This window comes from Sardina pilchardus, chromosome 7 (genome assembly GCF_963854185.1).
Source record: "Sardina pilchardus chromosome 7, fSarPil1.1, whole genome shotgun sequence".
NCBI lineage: Eukaryota > Metazoa > Chordata > Actinopteri > Clupeiformes > Clupeidae > Sardina > Sardina pilchardus.
In genome coordinates this window covers 9,417,462-9,439,938 of record NC_085000.1, presented here as the reverse complement: position 1 = coordinate 9,439,938, position 22,477 = coordinate 9,417,462, and the positions used below count along the sequence as shown (strand labels likewise).

The 22,477-nt window shown below is 42.9% G+C and overlaps 1 protein-coding gene across 3 annotated transcripts; it reads left to right on the top strand.

Annotated features, from left to right (window-relative positions):
- The first annotated feature begins 648 nt into the window (after positions 1-648).
- LOC134087273 (myosin-7-like) lies at positions 649-22,214 on the top strand. Of its 3 annotated transcripts, XM_062540672.1 has the most exons (43): positions 649-766; positions 1,040-1,176; positions 1,302-1,405; positions 1,889-2,032; positions 2,869-3,025; positions 3,434-3,461; positions 3,676-3,772; positions 4,886-4,978; positions 5,076-5,139; positions 5,285-5,383; positions 5,496-5,599; positions 6,323-6,461; positions 6,824-6,942; positions 7,362-7,511; positions 7,769-7,939; positions 8,044-8,223; positions 8,375-8,507; positions 8,626-8,696; positions 9,172-9,259; positions 9,369-9,486; positions 9,741-9,864; positions 10,140-10,276; positions 11,951-12,206; positions 12,505-12,747; positions 13,056-13,232; positions 13,514-13,659; positions 13,805-13,895; positions 14,224-14,613; positions 15,057-15,183; positions 15,480-15,598; positions 16,147-16,343; positions 16,646-16,829; positions 17,131-17,296; positions 17,613-17,737; positions 18,033-18,148; positions 18,405-18,597; positions 19,032-19,235; positions 19,638-19,763; positions 20,059-20,229; positions 20,431-20,535; positions 20,644-20,739; positions 20,970-21,104; positions 21,629-22,214. In XM_062540672.1, the coding sequence occupies exons 2-43, from the start codon at positions 1,077-1,079 to the stop codon at positions 21,638-21,640; spliced, it is 5,799 nt and encodes a 1,932-aa protein (XP_062396656.1). In that variant the 5' UTR covers positions 649-766; positions 1,040-1,076; the 3' UTR covers positions 21,641-22,214. The 3 variants fall into 3 exon arrangements, 2 of the variants coding, with proteins under 2 accessions (XP_062396656.1, XP_062396657.1); XM_062540673.1 differs by lacking the exons at positions 649-766; positions 1,040-1,176; positions 1,302-1,405; positions 1,889-2,032; positions 3,676-3,772 and having other exon boundaries at positions 2,963-3,025; XR_009939811.1 differs by lacking the exons at positions 19,032-19,235; positions 19,638-19,763; positions 20,059-20,229; ... (2 more) ...; positions 20,970-21,104; positions 21,629-22,214 and having other exon boundaries at positions 18,038-18,148; positions 18,405-18,544.
- Positions 22,215-22,477: the final 263 nt, after the last annotated feature.

Sequence of the window (22,477 nt, the reverse complement as noted above, 5' to 3'; positions counted from 1 at the left end):
CAGTTTCAGCAGTACTTCATAACTGTAGACCTTTTTGGATGGGCGTCTATTGTGTCCTACACCAGCCCAAGTGGTCATCTAGTCTATTTTCTTCATGCTATTTTCACACTGCTGTGTTGTGAGACAACATTATCTGAGCCCATTACATGCTGAATTTACATTTTGACATTCCAACATGGAAAAACCTTCAGAGGCTTTGAGTCATGAGCCAATATCATACAGGTCGGCCATATTTAAACAGCTGAAACATACACTTCATTAATGCAGGCCCACATTATGCTATGGAAACCTTAGAACAACCATGTTGCTCCACTATGTTTCAATTATAATTTGGAAATAAGATTAGATATTAGGAATTCAGAATTATGATCTACAAAATCTAATTGACAAACATTCACATGCTGAATGTCCTGGGTTATGAAAAGTTAATATATTGCCTTGCATTAAAACATTTCCTCACACTGCAAATCACATCCTTTAGGTAATGCTTGCCTGCATCTCTTCATTTGATCACAATATAAATCTTAGATGGACACAAGAGTGTTTTAAAAATAACCAGCTTACAGTGGGTTTGTGCTCCGAGACAGAAATGCCGCTTGCCTTTTGTGACGGTCTGTGGTAGGCATACGGGAACGACCAATGAAGCATCGAGGACTGAAGACACATGGAGATTTCTGACATATCTCCACTAACCCTGACCTTGAGTGAGACAATAAAAGGGGATCAGTCCCAAATGCTCGGGCCAAACTGGTGTGTGCGCTCTAAGGTTAGTACGGCGATACTTGCGCTTTGCGTCTTGCGCCTTTTGAGGCATTATCACAACTGTTTCTTACCTGGAGTTTTGAATTCTTTAAAAATGCAAGAGATCCTGCAAGAAATAAGAGATTGTCTAAAAAAACTCCTTTGAAGACTTTTGTGTCAGTCATTTCTTATTTTTAAATACAATAGCCTACTTTCTGGACAGGTGCACATTTTTTGACAGATCCTTCTGTTTCAACTGGAGCGCTTTCACTATAACATCTACTCTGAACATTTGCAGGTGCGTCGATACTGGTTCGGGGCCCGGAACTATAACCATGTCCCTCTTTTTGGAAATGAGAGAGTTCGGGGAGGCGGCCCCATTCCTCCGCAAAACTAACTTGGAACAACTGGCTGCTCAGACGCAGGCATTTGACGGTACAGTGAATTGATTTTCCCAATCTGAATTCAGTGCGCGCAGACAGTGTAACTGGCAAGATGTTTAGCGGAAGTTGTCTGTGTTATTATGAGCTTTTTGTGATACACTCGCACGTTATATTCAGGCAAAAAGCGTGTGTTCATTCCCGATGAGAGGGAGGCGTACGCGGAGGTGGAACTGAGGGATGTAGACGGGGATAAAGCCACCGTTGAAACTAAGGATGGAAGGGTAAGTGACTAATACATTCTCAATGAGGTTACGGTGTCTCTGGATTCGTTGGACATTGCCAGGAATCACCGCAACATTTTCAGTCATGATGACATCAAAACAGTCCTTGCTACTTTTTGGTCCAAAATAACCTTCAAATTACATTGATGATGCCGATTTTAATTCGAAGATTATTTAAGGATGACTATTATTTCAGTCATTTTAAAGTTGTGCTATACTATACAAATCATATAAAAAATTTTCTATTTTGGGAATCAAGAACAGTTACCCTTATTTGCAAGCAGGAAAGATATTAATGAATTAACTTTGCCTATTAGCATTTTTCATTTCGTTAAATCTCAGTTTATACTCAGGCTATGCAAGTCTGTGGACTGTTCTTAAAATTGTGTTGAGGAATTGCACTTTTTTATTTTGCTTTGTCAACAGAGACTAGAATGTTTTTTAATTAGGATAACTCTGAGTATATTGTGTTCTTTATTTTAGCTGTTGATTGTGAAAGAGGAGGACATTCAGCAGATGAACCCCCCAAAGTTTGACATGATAGAGGACATGGCTATGCTTACACACCTCAATGAGGCCTCGGTCCTCTTCAATCTCAGGAGGCGATACAGCAACTGGATGATCTATGTGAGTACTGCTGCAAACCTTAAGGCCGCCTTGTAAGATTTTGGTCTGTTTTCACAGTCGGACTGAAATCATGGGAGTTAGTCTACTGGAATATCAAATATATCTCAAGTCTTTTTAGTCGTGGCTCATGCAAATAGTGACGTGAACATCAAAAAACAACAGTGACTTCGCTCCAACACCAGCAGGAAGGGGCAAAGTAGGCGACTGCTGTGGCCTATATGATTATTTGTTATTTCATTCATTTCTTATAAATTGTTAGTTCAGTTGGCTATTCTATGTGACAGATCAACTCTATATTTGTTAGGTATATGTCACACATGAAACAATGCTGCAGAAACACTAAAAATACTGATATGAGTATAGGCTATGGTATATGAGTTCCTGCTGATATGTACAGTAGTGCACAATGGAAATAATTTAAAGATATCTCTAGTAGCAGTCTTGTAAATAGTGACCCTTACCCTGATCCCTAGTTCCAAAATCATAGTCTGTGACTAAACTGTGACTCAACAACTCTATGACTTGTCTTAAGACTAGTCTTTCAAATATCTTTTCCAAATCTTTGCAAAGTCTGTCAGTGTAAGGACTAAGGAGGGCTTTAGATGAAATCAGACTCTTGTCTGACACAGAGCTCAGATTCCCCTGTTTTCAATTTCAACAAATGTTACATTTGTTTTTGAGTTGATCTAGAGTGTAGGCTTATGTGTGACTTGCCTTTATGATCACCTGACATGATTGCAATAATGGTTGAGTAACACTCTTCCTCTCTCTCTCTCTCTTCCTCGCTCTCTCTCTCTCTCTCTCTCTCTGATGTGTGTGTGTGTGTGTGTGTGTAGACGTACTCTGGTCTGTTCTGTGTCACAGTGAACCCGTATAAGTGGTTGCCAGTCTACACGGCTCCAGTGGTCGCCGTTTACAAGGGCAAGCGGCGCAACGAGACCCCTCCCCACATCTATGCCATCGCTGATAATGCCTACAATGACATGCTGCGAAGTGAGTCCCCTCCTACCATACTGCACTGCATCTCTGAGTGTGTTCAGGGACTACACATTTTGTGTCAATATCAACAGCATTCAATATTCTCTATTCAACAAACATAGCAATTGTGTGGCTGGCTGGGTGAAAAAGAGAGTTCAACTATCTCAAATAACCAAACACATGTGTATCTGCAAAAAGGTGTACCTTTTGTTTGTTTGTTTGCTTGTTTTTGTTGTTTTCTTGCTGCCCAACATTAACTCAAAATCACACAAAATCGTGTTGTCTCTGAACTCACTCATAATGAGTCATTTTGACACATCCCTTTTTGCACTTCAAGCCGGTGCCACATTGGAATGCCTGTTGTAAAAAGACTGTCTTCTAGTCCATCTAAAATTCTAAATCTGTTGTGTTCTATTTCTCCAGATCGTGAGAACCAGTCTCTGCTCATCACGTAAGTGGACTTAAGTGGACTTTCTGTAGGCCCCATATTTTTTTTTTGCCGATAAATCACATTTTCTGTTCTTCATACCCTGAGTTTACATCTGAAAAGAAGCGAACAGTATTTTTTGATTTGTCGCTTTGGTCCTTGTTTTATCTCTTATCCGAACTTTTACACACTTTGGCTATCATGTCATCCACGCTAATGCTTTTTCTACCACTCCTAGCGGTGAATCCGGTGCTGGCAAAACTGTCAACACGAAACGCGTAATTCAGTATTTTGCCATTGTAGCTGCGCTTGGTGAAGCAGGTGGAAAAAAAGGAGTAAGGGCAGATATTTTTTCCCTTTTGTGCCATTTTTCCTCCATCATCCATTGTTTTGTTTTTTTTTTTAAATCTCATTTTTGTTGAATTCTTTTTTTTGGTTTTGTCTTTTGTGTTTTTTACCTTTTGAAATTTTGACTTTGTCATTAATTGTTTTATGCATCACACCTTTTGGTAATACCCTTCAAATATACCCTACTTTGAAATAACCAATAGATTCCTTTGTCCGTCGCTAGATGCTCAGGTTTTGTTGCCCTTCTCCACCACAGTCCTCCTGTTTTTGTTTTGTTTTGTTTTTCACCATCATTTCCCTCATCCCTTAATGTAGGCTAGTTGTTTTTGGAAACACAGTTTGAATTTTTGGATTTCTTTTGTTTTTCATCCCAATCCTCTGTCCCTGTCTTTTAACCTCATGTGTTTTTCCTCGACCAATCATCCTCCCTCAGAAACATATTTTTTTCCATCTTGTTTTACACTTCCGAATTCAAACAAACAAACAGTTTGTTTACAAAAACAGATATCTCCAGTCATAGCAAATATTCATAAATCAATGTGGTGGCCACTACTGTAATAGGCCTATACAGTAGATAGATAGATAGATAGATAGATAGATAGATAGATAGGAAGATGGACAGACAGACAGACAGACAGACAGACAGATCCACTAGTTTATATGACTCATACAGAACAAGAAAAACTCTCACAACAACACCATGAGGAGGGAAAAATTCAATTGTGGGGTGATAGTCTATCCACTAAATTTCAAATTCCAGGCAGGGAACTGACATTGTGATGCAATATGCACAAGTACGAGGTGGTAATGCGACCACGACGCACATGGAACAGGAAGTGTCAGAAGTAGCAAAGAAGTGAACAGTGCAAGAACACACTTACAATCTCTCTCTAATATAAAAAACAAAATGTGAAAAACAACAGAAACTATACCATTTTTTAAACTATATAATTTTGTAAAATTATATGAACATAATGCACAATAGAAAATCATGATTTATGAGTATTGGAAAGAATAGAGATGATCTGTTTTTGCAAATTTACTCTATTAATGGATAAGGCACTGCGACAAATTTGGCCCTATTTTTTAACCTCCTTCAGGGTACTCTAGAGGACCAGATCATTGAGGCCAACCCTGCTATGGAGGCTTTTGGTAACGCCAAAACTGTGAGGAATGACAACTCATCACGCTTTGTAAGTGCACATTGGGATTGTAGAAAAGTATGAAGACTAGACTGTTATGACAAAAAGGTGTCATTAACATCATATTCTTTCTCTTGTGATCTGGCAGGGCAAGTTCATCAGAATTCATTTTGGTGCGTCAGGGAAACTGGCCTCTGCTGATATTGACATCTGTAAGAGATTTCACTTTTTACTGTACATAGCCTATTCATATGTCATGTTCAGTATTATATACTCTCTTGTGTAGAAGTGGTTTTTTTGTCACCTTTTTGTCTATTGGTATATGCTCACTCTGTTTTAATGTTTCACAAACCACAGACCTTCTAGAAAAATCCAGAGTGATATTTCAGCAGCCTGGAGAGAGGAGCTACCACATCTATTATCAAATCATGTCGCAGCGCAAGCTTGAGATGCTGGGTAAGCCTGAGTATTGCTACTGCGCACCCTATTCTCTCCAAAATCTGGATGGAATCCTCAGTGTGTTGGCTAATCTCTAAACAATGGGCTCTTCATTCGCACACATTCACAGACATGCTGCTGGTGTCCTCCAATCCGTTCGATTACCACTACTGTTCCCAGGGAGTGATCACAGTGGAAAACATGGACGACGGGGACGAGCTGATGGCCACAGATGTAAGAACAGACAGGGGCGTAGCGGTGACCACTGAGGGAGTGTGGGGACCCTGAACACCGGACAAGGACCTTGGAACATGCCAGGGCCTGTACATGTTTGAGATTTAGGATCCTAATTTAATTGACTGGAAACTGGCTATGAACAAGCAACAAGCAAAGTCTGCCACACGTGAATTAAAGCGTTTTAATACCTTGGCAAGATCACTTACAGTAACTCTTAGAATTAGTACCAGAAGCACAAATACGGGTGGGTCAACGCAATGCTCCCACATGTCCCATGGTATCCTTGTGCAGTGTACTTTGCTCATTGCTTAGCTCTTAACCCATACAGTGAAATTAAGGGCATTGGACTGCAGAGATTAGATAGTTTCAAGGGCCCATCATTTCTAGATATATCCTTAAAAAAACAGTGTGTTGAAGAGAGGCTAATGTTCAAGGTGAACACATTTTCTTTTAAGAGATCACAAATATTTGCCCATTTGCTAAGTTGAAAAGACGTCAGATAGCAGCCAGCTCTGAGCCACATGCAGTCCAGCCCTAGTGTCTGTCTTGGCCGTGTTATTTATACTTGCATTAACACTGAGGGTCTCATGGGGCCCTGTTGCATATCTGGTTGCAGTCACTTTGTTATTTCTGTTTATCCTCTGCCCCTCACGTTGTTTTTTTTTGTTTTGTTTTCTGTCGCCTCGTCATCGCCATATCATCTGACTCGGGCTGCCACAGCATGCCATGGACACGCTGGGCTTCACGCCTGAGGAGAAGAACGGCTGCTACAAGATCGTGGGCGCCATCATGCACTTTGGCAATATGAAGTTCAAGACCAGGCCGAGAGAGGAGCAGGCGGAGGCTGATGGGACTGATAGTGAGGGCGGCAACCACACACACACACACACACACACACACACACACACACACACACACACACACACACTGTAGCATAGACACTTCAGGCACACACGCACACACACACACACACACACACACACACACACACACACACACACACACCTGTATGATTCCATGACATCTTCCATGAAATCATATAGCTCACTGTAGCAGCTTTTTATCTCATAATGATATGTATGATGAAAATATGCCAGGTATATATCCATGGTGTTCCCATCCACCTTTGTAAAAACTGTGGGGGAGCAATTATTCCTTTTATAACGCGGACCTTTTTAATGTTGTTATTTTATGTTGTTTGTGTTTGTGTAAATACACCAGGTGTGGATAAAGCCTCCTACCTGATGGGCATTAATTCAGCAGATTTCATCAAGGGTTTACTGAATCCCAGAGTGAAGGTGGGGAATGAGTATATCATCAGGGGCCAGACTGTTGAACAGGTGAGAATATACACATATGGTGCGTATGCGCAAGTGCATCGGACTGATGACAGATCACACCTCATATTAGCAGGCCCCTGTGACATTGGAGCTATACTGTATAGTGTTAGAAATGAAGCTAAAAGCTAATGTAACATGAATAACATTAAACAGCTAGTGTAACAACACTGCTTTGTGCTTAGATACAGAGGAGTTAAGATTTATAAGATCAAAGTTCAGAATCATATAAGCAAACCTACTGATGTTCTGTTTTTCACTGATATTTCGTCTGTTACACTTAATGGGACAGTATTAGGTGATGGAGGCATACAATCAATCATCAATATAAATAAATATGGTTTATGAGCAATATGCTGTTCATGAATATTGGCAATTGCAATATTGTTTATTAACATCTCTTAATATGTGTATCTGTATAGGTGTACTATTCTGTTGGTGCATTGGCCAAAGCCACCTACGATCGCATGTTCAAGTGGATAGTGGAACGTATCAACAAGACTCTGTACACAGCCCTTCCACGCCAGTTCTTCATTGGAGTCCTGGATATAGCGGGATTTGAAATCTTTGACGTATGCACTGCAATGACATTTTTCCCCTCTTCACGTTCCATGGATTTATGAAGGAGTAGACTGCTATTTACAGTAGTTATTCTGAAGTAGTGCCTTGTTCATCAAGCTGCACACAAGTAGAGTAGAGGAGAGCATAGAATCTTGCATGCAACTAATAAGTCACATTGTCAGATTGTCAAATAAATTAGTGGTTGTTATAATAACCCTGTTCATGTATTTCCCCTTTTCTTCCATCATGTCCTCCTTACTCCAACTAGTTCAACAGCTTTGAGCAGCTGTGCATCAACTACACTAACGAGAAGCTGCAGCAGTTCTTCAACCACCACATGTTCATCCTGGAGCAGGAGGAGTACAAGAGAGAGGGCATTGAATGGACCTTCATAGACTTTGGCTTAGACCTGCAAGCATGCATTGACCTCATTGAGAAGGTGTGCAAGGATTCCTAATTTGATTGATTGATTGATTGATTGATTGACTGATTGAATGATTGGGAGATAAATCTCTGTTAAACCTATTTTTGTTTTGTCTGCAGCCTATGGGTATATTATCAATCATGGAGGAGGAGTGCATGTTCCCCAAAGCAACAGACAACAGCTTTAAGGCTAAGCTCTATGACAACCACATTGGCAAGTCACCAAACTTTGTGAAGCCAAAACCCGACAAGAAACGCAAATATGAGAGTCACTTTGAGGTGGTGCACTATGCTGGAGTGGTATGTATGTTGGAGATTATTGTAACACATGAAATACAAACATAAAGTGTGTAGTGGTGTCACTAAACAAATACACTGACTGAACTGAACATATTTATGATATCTAGAAGGTACTGAACCATTAGTCTATTCCTTATACTCTTTCTCCAAGGTGCCGTACAATATTTCCGGCTGGCTTGAAAAGAACAGAGATCCTCTGAATGAAACCGTGGTGATCTGCTTCCAGAAGGCCTCTAACAAGTTAATGGCGAGCATTTTTGAGAACTTCATAGGGGCTGATTCAGGTAGGTTCCAGGTTCCAGACTTCAAGTACCTAGGTTCCATTACAAATAAAGCATGTCGATGGCACCCAGAACTACACCCAAACCTATTCATCTTTGTCTATCGCTCAATTATTTGCAGCTGGCGAGCTCAAAACTAAAGAGAAAAGGAGAAAAGGAGCATCTTTCCAAACAGTCTCACAGTTGCACAAGGTAGGCCAATCACTGCGCTGGATAGTCCAAGTAATAGCATGACTGTGTCAATGTTTTAGAAGAAGCTATGTTAGTTTAAACATACTCTACAAAGGGCTTGTCATTGCATCTCAGTATGGTGGCTGTTGTGTGATTACGTTAATGGTGCGGCTTCACTTTGGACTGGAGAGGGAGTTAGTTAAGACTTGCAGTGATGTTTAGGGAAATGAACTCATGAACATCACTTTAAGTCTGTGCTATCTCCACTCTCCCTGGCATCTGCATTTCACATGGTACAGGTAAGTCTGCAGTCACTAAGAGCTTGAGGTTAAAGCTATTCAAAGTTTGTATTCAAGACATACAGTATTCAAAGATTTAAGGTTGAGCATACTCTTGGGATTTCTTTTCTCTGTTATTTGAACTTAGACGACTGGGCTTTTGAAAAGCACGTTGAAGTGGGTGATTCTCATCATTACATCTCTCTTTCCTCTTCTAGGAGAACCTGAACAAGCTCATGAACAACTTGAGGAGCACTCAGCCTCACTTTGTGCGTTGCATCATTCCAAACGAAACAAAGACCCCAGGTAAGAAGGCTCAGATTTCCTGCATTTTGGTGTTCATATGTTGTGCATAAAGAACCGAGTTGTCCATGAGCCGTAGCGGTCTGATGTGAGATCTCTGCTCTGTCTCCAGGGGAGATGGAGCCCTTCTTGGTGCTGCACCAGCTGCGTTGCAACGGCGTGCTGGAGGGCATCAGGATCTGCAGGAAGGGATTTCCCAACCGCCTTCTCTACGCCGAGTTCAAACAGCGGTGAGCAGGACAACTCACACAAATAATATAATCCCATGCTCAGTACATTACAGTACCACCCGCAGTGCAAAATGATGCTCAATACAATAATATGACATCTGAAAGCACACTGTAGCTTCCTGTTTCTATTTTCATCTAAATACCCTGCTTGTCTCTCAATATTGACTGTTCCTTCTCCGTCATATCTAACATTCAAGTCAGTGTTTTTCTTCATAAAGAGTTTAACATTCATGAGTGTTTTCTGTGGTTTCCAGCTACCGCATCCTGAACCCTCTGGCTATCCCAGAAGGCACTTTTGTGGACAGCAAGAAGGCCGCTGAGAAACTGCTCAGTTCCCTCGACATCGACCACACCCAGTACAGATTTGGCTACACTAAGGTATGGAAGGCACCGAAATCTTCCATATTTTAATAAAATTATATAAGTAAGCGAGAGCACTTTTCAACTCATTGTTATAAAATGCTTCACAGAGACAGAATAGAACAGACATTAATACATTCATCAGGTTTTAAAATATTTAGGGTAATAAAAAATACTATAGTGTAGGAAAAGGCAAATGACAATTGTTCTGTGTGAGTCTGTCAGCCCGACCCCACAAAATAAAAATGTTGACACGTGAAGACCTTGTACCTGTTTTGTTCTTCCCTCTCTAGGTGTTCTTCAAGGCTGGACTTCTGGGACTGCTGGAGGACATGAGAGATGAGCGTCTGGCCGAAATCATCACGATGATCCAGGCCGTGTGTCGAGGCAAGATCATGAGGATGCAACGCCAGAGGGTCCTGATGGAGAAGTGAGAACCGGCACCACCAAACATGATTAGCTTAGCTTAGCTTAGAACCTTATGCCTGACAGCACTGCAGTGATGCAGCAGCTAACAGTCCAATGCTGTTGTGTTAGGGAGTCAGAGAATATGATATGTTTACCAAGAAAATGTATCAAAATTACTAACTAAATTAAGGAGCCATATAAGGACAAACCATATATGTGCCATATACATTACTAAAGCTCTTATTAAAACCAGCTGCAGCGCAGTGCATGTATGTATATCATTTTAGCCCACACTCATCCCACCTAAGGAGATCTTTAACACAGTGCTTATGGCGAGGTGGTTGTCTAAGCTGTTAAAGCATCTCGGCACAGGCACGGCTGGTTTAAAGCACTCTGGTATTTATCACGTTCAAGTGTGTCTCTGAGGCTGCTCCATGCTGTCTCTTAATTTAATGCTTAATTTAATGATAATTCCCTGGCACTTGACGAATGTGTGAGGATTTGACCATAGGCATGTATGTGTGTGCATAAGAGCACATTTAAGAAGGCTGTCGCGCACGCCAGAAATGTCTGGGGCCGTGGCGCAGCTGTGGCCTGGCGTGTGCCAGGCGGTCAGTCCACACGTACATGTATGGGCTTGTGTGGTCCCCGAGGGGAACGCTTGTTAAACACACACACACACACACACACACACACACACACACACACACACTCACTCCACAAGACCCCGCCTGGGCTGTACTTACAACAGGAGCAGGTGTGGATGTAGAAGGTGGGGGGGTTGTATGGGGGTCGTATCACCCAGTGCTCTTATGCCAGTTGTCCAAACTTCATCACCCCCCCACCCAACCACACACACACACACACACACAGTCCCACCTCCCCCCACTGCCCCGTATACAAAAATAAACCCCATTCTTCTCCTGACTCCTTTGTCCAGACTGGCCAGGGCTATGAACAACCGCATCCCTGGAATACCAGTCCAGGTGACAGGGGATTAAGTCCTCCTGTTTCATGGAGCTCTTGGGTTTCAGATAATCAACGACCTCTACCCAACCTCCCACTGGCCCAGTGGGTGACACCATGCCGGCAATCCGGAATTGATTTACCCCACTGGGCCCGGCGCGTTGCTCGTCACGCACATACACACACACACACACACACACACTGCTGGACAGCACGGGCCACATGACACAAAGGGCCACGTTCTCCTGGCCGTATTTGGTGTTTGGAGCACTGGGCTAATTTAGAACAATGGAGCGTTAAAGGGCGGCGGTGGCGGTGGTGGGGTTGCACTGTCAGAATGCGCAGCATGTCACACATAAACCCAGGGCAAGGATGGGTCACACAAGGAAAGGGGAGAAGGGAGAGAATGTCAAAAGAGTGGAAAGAGTTTTTGGATAATGTATGGTGAACCTTGTGTAGTGTTAACAGTTAAGAGTCTACCATTACCTATGCTGTAACTCAAAAGCAAATCTTTTACAATAGTGTGACTTCAGTGGAAAGATACTACCCCTCTCCTCACACAAGATTAAAATTCTCTCCGAATTGCTCAGAAATCATCTGGAAATTAAATATCACACACAAAATTAAAATATTGAATTCTTTTTTAATGTATGGGAGCAACTACGCACAGATCTCTTTCCTTCTTATTTTTCGCCTTGTAATGATCAATTCCATCTCCTGTGCTCTACAGGGAGGCCATCATGATCATCCAGTGGAACCTCCGTGCCTTCTACACGGTCAAGAACTGGCCCTGGATGACCCTCTTCTTCAAGATCAAGCCCCTGCTGAAGAGTGCGGCCACCGAGAAGGAGCTCGCCGCTCTCAAGGAGGAGTACCAGAAACTGAAGGAGGCCTACGAGAGGTCTGAGGCCAAGCGCAAGGAGCTGGAGGAGAAGCAGGTGTCCCTGGTGCAGGAGAAGAATGACCTCTCCCTGCAGATCCAGTCAGTGAGTATCCATGCTGATGAGTGATGGGACACAGAATCCAAAGGGGATCCATACTGTATAGAATAATATAGATACTGAATATATAGGATAACATCAGTCGATATAAAACACTAACTTTCAAATGAGTCTATGAGATGATTGAGAAGAAAATCTTTGTGATACACTTATGAGCATATTGTTAGGCATGTTTAAAACAATATAAGAAGCCCAACAACAATGTGCAATATGGAAGAGTGATTGATTATTTATTGTATTAATTGACTGTACTCACTGTGCTAATTGTGTCCTGTGCCCTCAGGAACAAGACAACCTGGCGGACGCGGAGGACCGCTGCAACCTGCTGATCAAAGCCAAGCTGGCGCTGGAGAGCAAGGTGAAGGAGCTGACGGAGCGGCTGGAGGACGAGGAGGAGGTCAGCTCCAACATCCTCAGCAAGAAGCGCAAGCTGGAGGACGAGTGCGTCGAGCTCAAGAAGGACATCGATGACCTGGAGATCACCCTGGCCAAGGTGGAGAAGGAGAAGCATGCCGTCGAGAACAAGGTAAGAGGTTTCATGACTTTGTGCTTTTCAGATTTGTTAGGTTTCTCATTTGTACAACATCAGCTACTCTTCCATTATTCCATATGACATATGACAACAGATATGTCACTTACAGGTGTAACAAACACATTTTGAAATTAAAATGAAGAAAACCACAAGGTGTTCTGACTTCTGAAACCTATAAGGGTATAAAGTAATATTGGCACAATGAGTTTGGAGATATGAAAGGCAAATTGAATGTAGGCAAACATCTCTGTAAGTTCTTGGAGCAATCTTGTTGACCGAGTGCGTCTCTGACATGACCGCAGGTGAAGAACCTGACTGAGGAGATGGCTGTCCTGGACGAGTCCATCCTCAAGCTGACCAATGAGAAGAAGGCCTTCCAGGAGGCTCACATGCAGGCCCTGGAGGACCTGCAAGCTGAGGAGGACAAGGTCAACATGCTGACCAAGACCAAGATCAAGCTGGAGCAGCAAGTGGATGATGTGAGTGTTTGGTGATTGGACAGGGTCGCCGGTGTCCTCTGAGAAGTGTCTTCATGTCGTCTTATGGCATCATGCTTTGTCTAAAAAAATACTAACACTAGAAATTATTAGCACTAGAGCTTTGATTTGATGATCTTTGTTCTTATTAAGGAAAACTGATAGAATTTACTGTGAGCTTGAGGGAAGCCATAGAAAAAAAACATTTGCTGGAATAAACTGAATTAGTTTATCTCACCGATTTGGCGATTTGTTTATGAACTGCATGTTGATGTTGTCTGCAGTTGGAGGGTTCTCTGGAGCAGGAGAAGAAGGTCCGCATGGACCTTGAGCGGATCAAGCGTAAGCTGGAAGGGGATCTCAAGATCGCCCTGGGATCTGCTGCAGACCTGGAGAATGACAAACAGCAGATGGACGAGAGACTCAGAAAGTGAGTGTCTACAATATACAAAGACCATTGTATCCTTGACTATGTTTTGAGATAACCATAACCATGAAATGAACATGTTATTGCAGATGTCTAAGATTAAGTTCCATTAAGTTTCTCACAGGTTGCTCTCTTTGCTTTCATTCAGGAAAGACTATGAAATGACTCAGCTGGGCTCTAAACTGGAGGATGGGCAATCCCTGATCATTCAGCTACAGAAGAAGATTAAAGAGCTGCAGGTATGTACTGCACTGTTTCCAACTCCCAACCAGACCCCATCATGCCTGTCAATGCACTGCAGTGGAAATAGATGTGGAAGATCTGTATGTTGCCATTCTGTTTCTGTTGATCAACATCTACTTCAGAAGCAGCTATATCTCACTGGCTGTTAGGATAGATTCAAGTAATAATGATTCAGTCCCAACAAGAATGAAAAAAATACTGTCAAATGCTTTGTGCTTCAATTCCAACTTATTGTTGAGTTGCTTATCAAACTATTTTCCGAGTAGTTCCACTTTATCAACATTATGATTCCATCTCCACTTTCTGTTTCTGCTCTGCCTCCAGTCACGTATCGAGCAGCTGGAAGAGGAGTTGGGCGCGGAGCGCGTGGCGCGGTCCAAGGCGGACAAGCAGCGCGGCGAGCTGTCCCAGGAGCTGGGCGAGCTGAGCGAGCGGCTGGAGGAGGCCGGCGGCGCCACGGCCGCGCAGATCGAGATGAACAAGAAGCGCGAGGCCGACTTCCTGAAGATGCGGCGCGACCTGGAGGAGGTGTCGCTCCACCATGAGGCCACCACCGCCATGCTGCGCAAGAAGCACGGCGACAGCGTGCTGGAGCTGGGCGAGCAGCTGGACAACCTGCAGCGCGTCAAGCAGAAGCTGGAGAAGGAGAAGTGCGAGGCCAAGATGGAGGCCGACGACCTGGCATCCAACCTGGAGCACATGGCCAAGTCCAAGGTGAGAGAGGGCGAGGTGTGGAGCGGGACATGGCCACATAATCACTTCTAATCAGAGGCCACCGGAATGTGTCGAGCGGTTTAGCACTGCCAAGGGGGAATATGGCAGCCAGCTCAAGAGATAATAGAGGCTGCCATTTTTCATGAAGTACAGTTTGTAGCAGCTCCCCTGATCTTAGAGATACAGTCGTAGATACAGGATTAGTACACTTTAGAGATACAGTCGTAGATACAGGATTACCGTAGTATACACTTTATAGATACAGTAGTAGATACAGGATTAGTATACACTTTTCTCCATCTGTTGGAATGAAGGAAGGACAGCAACAAATTACTTCAATCTTTTGTTATTGCTTCAGTATTATGACTCAAAAAAAGCACTCCAGACAGCTGAATGCCTTCCTTCTCTCCTTCTCTCCTTCTCTCTGACCCTTCTTCTCCCAGGCGGCCATTGAGAAGATGTGCAGGCTGGTTGAGGATCAGCTGACCGAGGCCAAGGTCAAGATTGATGAACTGCAGAGGCAGCTTAATGATGCCACATCCCATAAAGCCCGATCCCAGACCGAGTGTGGTAGGTCATACGAGGCTCACTTGTGAATGAACAGAAATGGTGGCCTGTAGAATACAATTTAACTTTTACAGTAAATTGATTGAATACAATTCTGTTGAATACAAAGATAAGTTAGAACCTTGGAATGTGAAGATTTTTAGATGTGAAGTTACATGAAGTTTTACTATTCAAATGGTAAAAGGAGTACATTTGTAAAGCATTTTTATCCAAAGTGCTTTATAGTTTACCCATGCATACACACCTTCAGACATGTAAGCTTTAGAGTTAGTATTGACTGTCTGTCTCTCTCTGCTCAGCTGAGGCGACGCGTAGGTTGGAGGAGAGGGAGGTGCTGGTCCTCCAGCTGCAGCGCACCAAGCACAACTTCACCCACACCGTGGAGGAGATGAAGAAACACATGGAGGAGGAGAGCAAGGTCAGAGGTCAACTCGGGTTCTGTTCACATTCTGAGTAGTTCTGGGATATTGAGCTTCAAAGTGTTAGGATTCCATAGAGTTATACAGATAAGAGGAACAAAGATATAATGTCCAAAAATGCATACAACTACAAGAATCACCTCACCTCGCCTTTTGAAGTTGTCACACAATAAGAATATGTCACTAACTCAATTTTGACAAAAATGTCAGATAGAACCTTATCATTCTAAGGGGACGACCTATATGAGAAACACACAGACTCTCATAAACACTGACCAACACTGAGTTTTAACACACGCAGCTGGCTTGTGATTGTCCTTTCATATGGAGATTAAATAAAATACCAATTATAACTCACTGTTTTTCATCATTGTGAGATACTGTATTTGTACACCCAAAGATTGATAAATCATATGGAACGGCTATATATCCTATAGCTATATTTATCCTGATTAATCTAATTTGTCAGGTATTTGGCACATCTTGCATACAGTACAGTAGGACAGTGTGAGTTACACTTCTTCACATTGTCCTGTGTATCCATCAGGCAAAGAATGCCCTGGCCCACGCGCTGCAGTCCTCGCGCCACGACTGCGACCTGATGAGGGAGCAGCTGGAGGAGGAGCAGGAGGCCAAGTCCGAGCTGCAGCGCGCCCTGTCCAAGGCCAACACCGAGGTGGCCCAGTGGAGGGTCAAGTACGAGACCGACGCCATCCAGAGGACCGAGGAGCTGGAGGAGGCCAAGTAAGGAGAGGCGCTACTGCATCTGCTGCATTAGAATTGGTCTTATTGGTGATAATGTTTATTGCAGTCATTTAATCCACACAAAAAAGAAGTTGATAGTCAACAGGACTAAGTCTTTGGAAATGTATTCATATGACATTGCTGTGCAGGAGCAATATGCCAATTCTAAACACTGATAAGAAAATCTCTCATCTCAATGTTTTACCAGCATTTGTTGCTTGTAAGCTTTAAATACATACCTCATCTAGCGTCAGACTTATCTCCTGAAGCAACCCATTTTCAAAGCCTGGCTTTGTCCACAGGAAGAAGCTGGTGGCTCGCCTGCAGTTCACAGAGGAGACAGTGGAGGCCTCCCATGCCAAGTGTGCCTCTCTTGAGAAGACCAAGCAGAGGCTCCAGATTGAGATCGAAGACGTGATGGTGGACCTGGAGCGCTCCAACGCTGTGGCCACCGCCCTGGACAAGAAGCAACGCAACTTTGACAAGGTCAGTGCAGGAGCGTGTGAATAGACAACAAGCTTATTAGTATTTTATGACTTTACACATATTTCCGAAAGAGTTCATTGTGATTCTCTGCATTCTAAGTAAGGTCATACAGTGGTGTTCATCCAGTCTGAAAATGACTCATTTTTATCCAACCCCAAAAAAGCGTAACATCTACATACTGCCTTCATAGTTGCCCATGGTCATACAAACAGCTGGCATGTCCATTTTGATCTTGCCACCAAACGTACCTTGCCTCACCGTACGTTGCCGTGGTGACTGAAGAGTGTGTTACCTGCCCCAGGTGCTGTCGGAGTGGAAGCAGAAGTACGAGGAGGAGCACACGGAGCTGGAGGCGTCCCAGCGGGAGGCGCGCAGCCTCAGCACCGAGCTCTTCAAGCTCAAGAACTGCTACGAGGAGGCGCTCGACCACCTGGAGACCGTCAAGCGGGAGAACCATAACCTGCAGGGTAAACAGGGCTGCTCTTCCCATCTCACCCACTGCACACGGCTATTTCATATGATTGGTTTGAGAATTGGACAAAACATAATAGAGGTGGTTTTTTTTGTCACTACTAGTTTCTGTTAAACAACATTTCTAGACTTATAAGAATGGTGTTCCTTTATATTAAAATGACTCTTATATTAGAACTGGTATTCCATTAGCATTACTCGATTATTTGCCCCCCATTCAAGGTTTTCTCAAAATTCTACTATCTTTCCCAAATTGTGTCAAAGTCTTCTGGTGTAAGGATGGCTTTAGTGACATGATATTTGTGCCCACAGAGGAAATAGCGGACCTTGCTGACCAAATCAGTCATGGTGGAAAGACCATCCATGAGCTGGAAAAGACGAAGAAGATTCTTGATGTTGAGAAGAGCGACATACAAGCAGCACTGGAGGAAGTAGAGGTACATTCTGACTTCCTTCATGTCTCATATGAAAAACATATCCTGCCATTAACATGTATTATATCGTACTTTACACATTTGTGATGCTATCTGGGAAAAAACATCACATGGTGAAATTTTACCAACTTCAACAAATTTCACCATGTTTACCATATCCCATCACATGTATTTAATGGGTTGGTTAGTATCCAGGCAAGTAGATTGTGGCAGATGTTCACAACTCTGTGACTGATTGTTTTCCAATCTGTCTAAGTTTTTGTGTAAATTCAGCCTTTTTATTTTTCTGTTGATCCAGGGTAGCTTGGAGCATGAGGAGAGTAAGACCCTGAAGATGCAGTTTGAGCTCACTCAGTTCAAGACTGAGATTGAAAAGAAGTTGGCTGAAAGGGAGGAAGAAATCGACAACCTGCGGTATAAGACACAAAATGATAAAAAAAAAATACATTGCACAAGCGTCCAAGCACTGTTTACACATTAAAGCAGCAAACTGCTGTCAGTTTATTTCAAAAAACAAACAGGCATCTGAATATGATATGATGATTTAACATTAACTAAATCACCAAATTATCTTATTCTCTTCATCACTTTATATTAAAATGCTTATACTAGCTAAACGTGTCCACCAAATGATAAACACATGGTTACATGTATCTGTTTGGCCTTGCAGACGCACCCATCAGCGCATAGTGGAGTCTATGCAGCTCTCCCTGGACGCCGAGCTCAGGTCTCGCAATGAAGCACTGAGGCTTAAGAAGAAGATGGAGGGAGACCTGAACGAGATGGAGCTCCAGCTTTGCAACGCCAACCGCCAGGCTGCCGAGTCCCAGAAGGTGGTGCACCACCTCCAGACCCAGATCAAGGTGAGAGTGGCAGGCTTACAGCCAGGCACGACTACTCACAGAGACGGGATGGTGAGAGTGACCAACAGAGCTGGAGAACTATTTTTGTGAGGCAAATCATATGGAATTACAACTTCTGTAGTTACAGCTGTTAAACGAGACTGCAGAACTTCTCCATCATTGAATTCACCTATTGAATTGGAGGAGATCACAAGGATAATGAAAGCATATTTTCATAATACAGTAATTTCCTGTGCATTAGCCACATTGTGTATAAGCCACAGGGCAGTGTTTTAAGCAAGTTAAAATAAACAAAGCCAAATTAATACCATATTAACTGACCCAATGTATTAATCTCATATCTGAAGAAATTTTGCAAAATCAATGTATAAGCCGAGGCCAATAGTTATGATACGGGCCTAAAGATTCACTCTTCTTGACCTTTGACCCATCAGGAGCTGCACATAGAGCTGGACTCAACCGCCCACCACAACTCAGAGCTCAGAGAGCAGGTGGTTCTGACAGAACGCAGGAGCAACCTGCTAGCCGCTGAGGTGGAGGAACTACGTTCTGTCATAGAACAAACGGAACGTGGGCGGCGTTTGGCAGAACATGAGCTCATAGAAACCACAGAGAGAGTCAACCTGCTGCACACACAGGTAAGCTCACCTGCTCAGCCTCTTGTGCAATACATTCATACAGTAGCTACTACTTACTATTTTTATCAACTATCTATATTTTATCATACAATATTAATATATACTATATATATATATATACTATAATTATGTGGCCAGTTTCCCATTCATGGATCACGCCAAGTCCTACAGTAAATGCTTTTTTCAATTACGATTTTCATTCTTTTAGTCTAGGACTAGGCACGTACGGGACACTAGCTCATAATCTGATTAAAGACATGTTTTAATGGCTTTTGTACAGTAGATAGTGCACATTTGTAAAAGACAATTCCCACTCTTACTGTTGTTTGTTGAGAGCTGAACTGATTCAGGGGCCTTCAGATACTGAGATAATACATTACTTACTTGTCTTTGGTTCTTCAGAACACCGCCGTGTTGAACCAGAAGAAGAAGCTGGAGACTGACCTCAAAGTGCTGGTGGGAGAGGCGGACGATGCCAACCAGGAGTGCAGGAATGCCGAGGAGAAAGCCAAGAAGGCCATCTCAGATGTGAGCACTGGTCTCAATGCACAGCACTAGTGGATGGCACGTGGCTGCCACCATCAGGGCAAAGTGTGGAAAGACACCACTGTTGGGAACATCCCGATTGCTCTGATTCGATTTGATTCAATTTGAGCCAATTCAGTTCAATCTTTATTTCAGACTCAAAAGAAAGTCCATAGCATAGAAAAATAGAGTCAATTTGAAATGATAATAGTGATGATCACATGTACCGTATAAATGCATGCTTTACATATTGAGAAACACAATTTTTCTTACTTTCTTCCGACTGTCCCAAACCCAGGCAGCCATGATGGCTGAGGAGCTGAAGAAGGAGCAGGACACCAACTCTCACCTGGAGAGGATGAAGAAGAACATGGAGCAGACCGTTAAAGACCTGCAGATGCGTCTGGATGAGTCTGAGGAGATCGCCCTCAAGGGAGGCAAGAAGCAGATGCAGAAGATGGAGTTTCGGGTGAGGAACCAGTCGGATGCCTGACTTCACTTTTATAGATAGATAGATAGATAGATAGATAGATAGATAGATAGATTGATCTCCCAGGGGGAATTATATATTACAAGATATATTCAAGATGCATTCAATTGAATAATAATGAAGGTTAGAAGGTGGATCCCAGGCTAATTCCTGTTGTGTGTGAACTGCTGTTTCTCCTAGATGAGAGAGCTAGAGAGTGAGCTGGATTGTGAACAGAGGAAGTCCTCTGAGTACCAGAAGGGCATACGCAAGTACGAGAGGAGGATCAAGGAGCTCACTCATCAGGTACACAGCTACACAAACATGTAATGAGACGAAGTTAAATTTAAGTGTGTTCATCATTCATGTATGGATGACAATTCATTACCTGACACTTTGGCATCCTTTCTGCAGACAGATGAAGACAGGAAGACCCTGCTGAGGATGCAGGACCTCATCGAAAAGCTGCAAACCAAAGTGAAGTCCTACAAGAGGCAGGCTGTGGATGCAGTAAGTGTCCACTGTACAAACACTGACAGGACACTAAAAAGCAAAGGATTTTCTCTTCTTGTACTCCTTCAGTGACCAGAGAGGTATCCTTTTAGACAGTCACAGAGAACTCCATAAAACATAGACAAAAGGAACCTCCACACAAGTCCTCCTCACCACTTTGTCTGTGGTCTTCTACACATGGTATACTGATTTCTCCATTAACATGCATGTCCATCTGTGACCACCAGGAGGAGAACATGAGCAGCAACATGACCAGGTTCAGGAAAATTCAGCACGAGCTGGATGACGCGGAGGAGAGGGCCGAGATGGCCGAGACTCAGGTCACCAAGCTGCGTGTGCGCAAGGAGCAGGTCATAGTGAAGGTAAGCTTCAAGCACAGGGTGCGGCCACTAGCTGCCTAAGACTAGCGAGGGGTGAGAACCAGAGACATTGAGATATTCACATCAAATGAAAGCTGTAGATCAGCTCTTTCTACTGTCAAAAGAAGTTTTAGAATTATTAGTAAAAAAACAAAGAACTTAACATTGAATGCAATGATCCAATTGGTTTTGTTTTGAAGTTGGTGAAATGTGACCAACGCCCCTCTTGTTCAAAGCCCTCGTAGAGCACCACAATCTCTAGGTCACAATTTACTTGGATGATCTCCTGTAGACTATCTACAGATGCTCATATTATTAATAAACTCTGACATTCTGTTGACAACAATTTCTGGTGATGGTCAGTTACTGTTTAAGAGCAATTTTAAAGACTGAACTTGTATGTCAACAAACCCTCTGTAAAGTATCTTTAGGCAGAGTATCCAAGTAAAGTGTTAGTCTTGGTGATGGTGTCTTTGTTCACTCAGATGACCAAAGATCGGGTGAACTGATATGATTTCTCTTTGCAGATAACAGAGTGAACTGAAGCAGGGAGTGAACGCCCTGAAGAAGTGATGTAACATCCCTGCAAATGTATTTAACAGTGCTTCTTAATTTGTAAAATCTTAAAACAGCACACTTTGTGAAGATGTCTTGAGTGTACTTTTTTTGTCAGTGTAGATTTTTGCCTTTGCGTAACTGCAGTGAAAGAATAGAGCAAGCACTCCACTTAAGACTTGTTAAGACGTAGAGGTGCCTCTTGAAATGTACTTTTGAGGAATTGCAACCACAGTGTTCCATTGGACTTTGATCTTGTGTAGTGTAACTGACGTAGATATCAAAGTTGCCGTTGCAGTAGTTGCAGTTTCATTTATGGCAAAAGTGAAACTTAGTGCATGTTAAAGTCACTGAGCTGCTTAAAAACATACAGAGAAACTGAACCCAAGGTGTGATTCTGAAGGTAGCACATGGGTAGTGTTATGTGGTACGAACGGCTACCAAAGTCTGTCTTGTGCTGTGGGAGATATCTTGCAGGCACAAACACAGAGTGCAAATATTTACCCCTCCCCCTCCCAAGCTGTCCTTGAACAAACAATAAACCCTGTATTCACCATCTGACTATTTATCATTTTTGGTTCACATGAGAAATCTCAGGCACTGTAACAAGTATCTCAATATCATTACAATACACAGCAGAGAAGAGGTGTGAGTTAACACAAGTAGACTGACTAGCTCTCTAAGGGCCATTTGCACCAAGAAGGAAAACTAGAACAATAAGCGTCCACACTGACCAACGATAAGGAGTCTCGCTAAAGCTTGATGGATTCTGATTGGCTGTCAGCTTTTTATCGTTTTCGAAATTGCTCTGGCTGATTCCC

Excerpts from the sequence above, each read along its gene's own strand:
- LOC134087273 (XM_062540672.1), top strand. The coding sequence starts at position 1,077 with ATGTCCCTCTTTTTGGAAATGAGAGAGTTCGGGGAGGCGGCCCCATTC. Across the intron at positions 18,598-19,031 it reads ACCTCCAGACCCAGATCAAG|GAGCTGCACATAGAGCTGGA; the intron begins GTGAGAGTGGCA and ends TTGACCCATCAG. Across the intron at positions 20,536-20,643 it reads TCAAGGAGCTCACTCATCAG|ACAGATGAAGACAGGAAGAC; the intron begins GTACACAGCTAC and ends TCCTTTCTGCAG.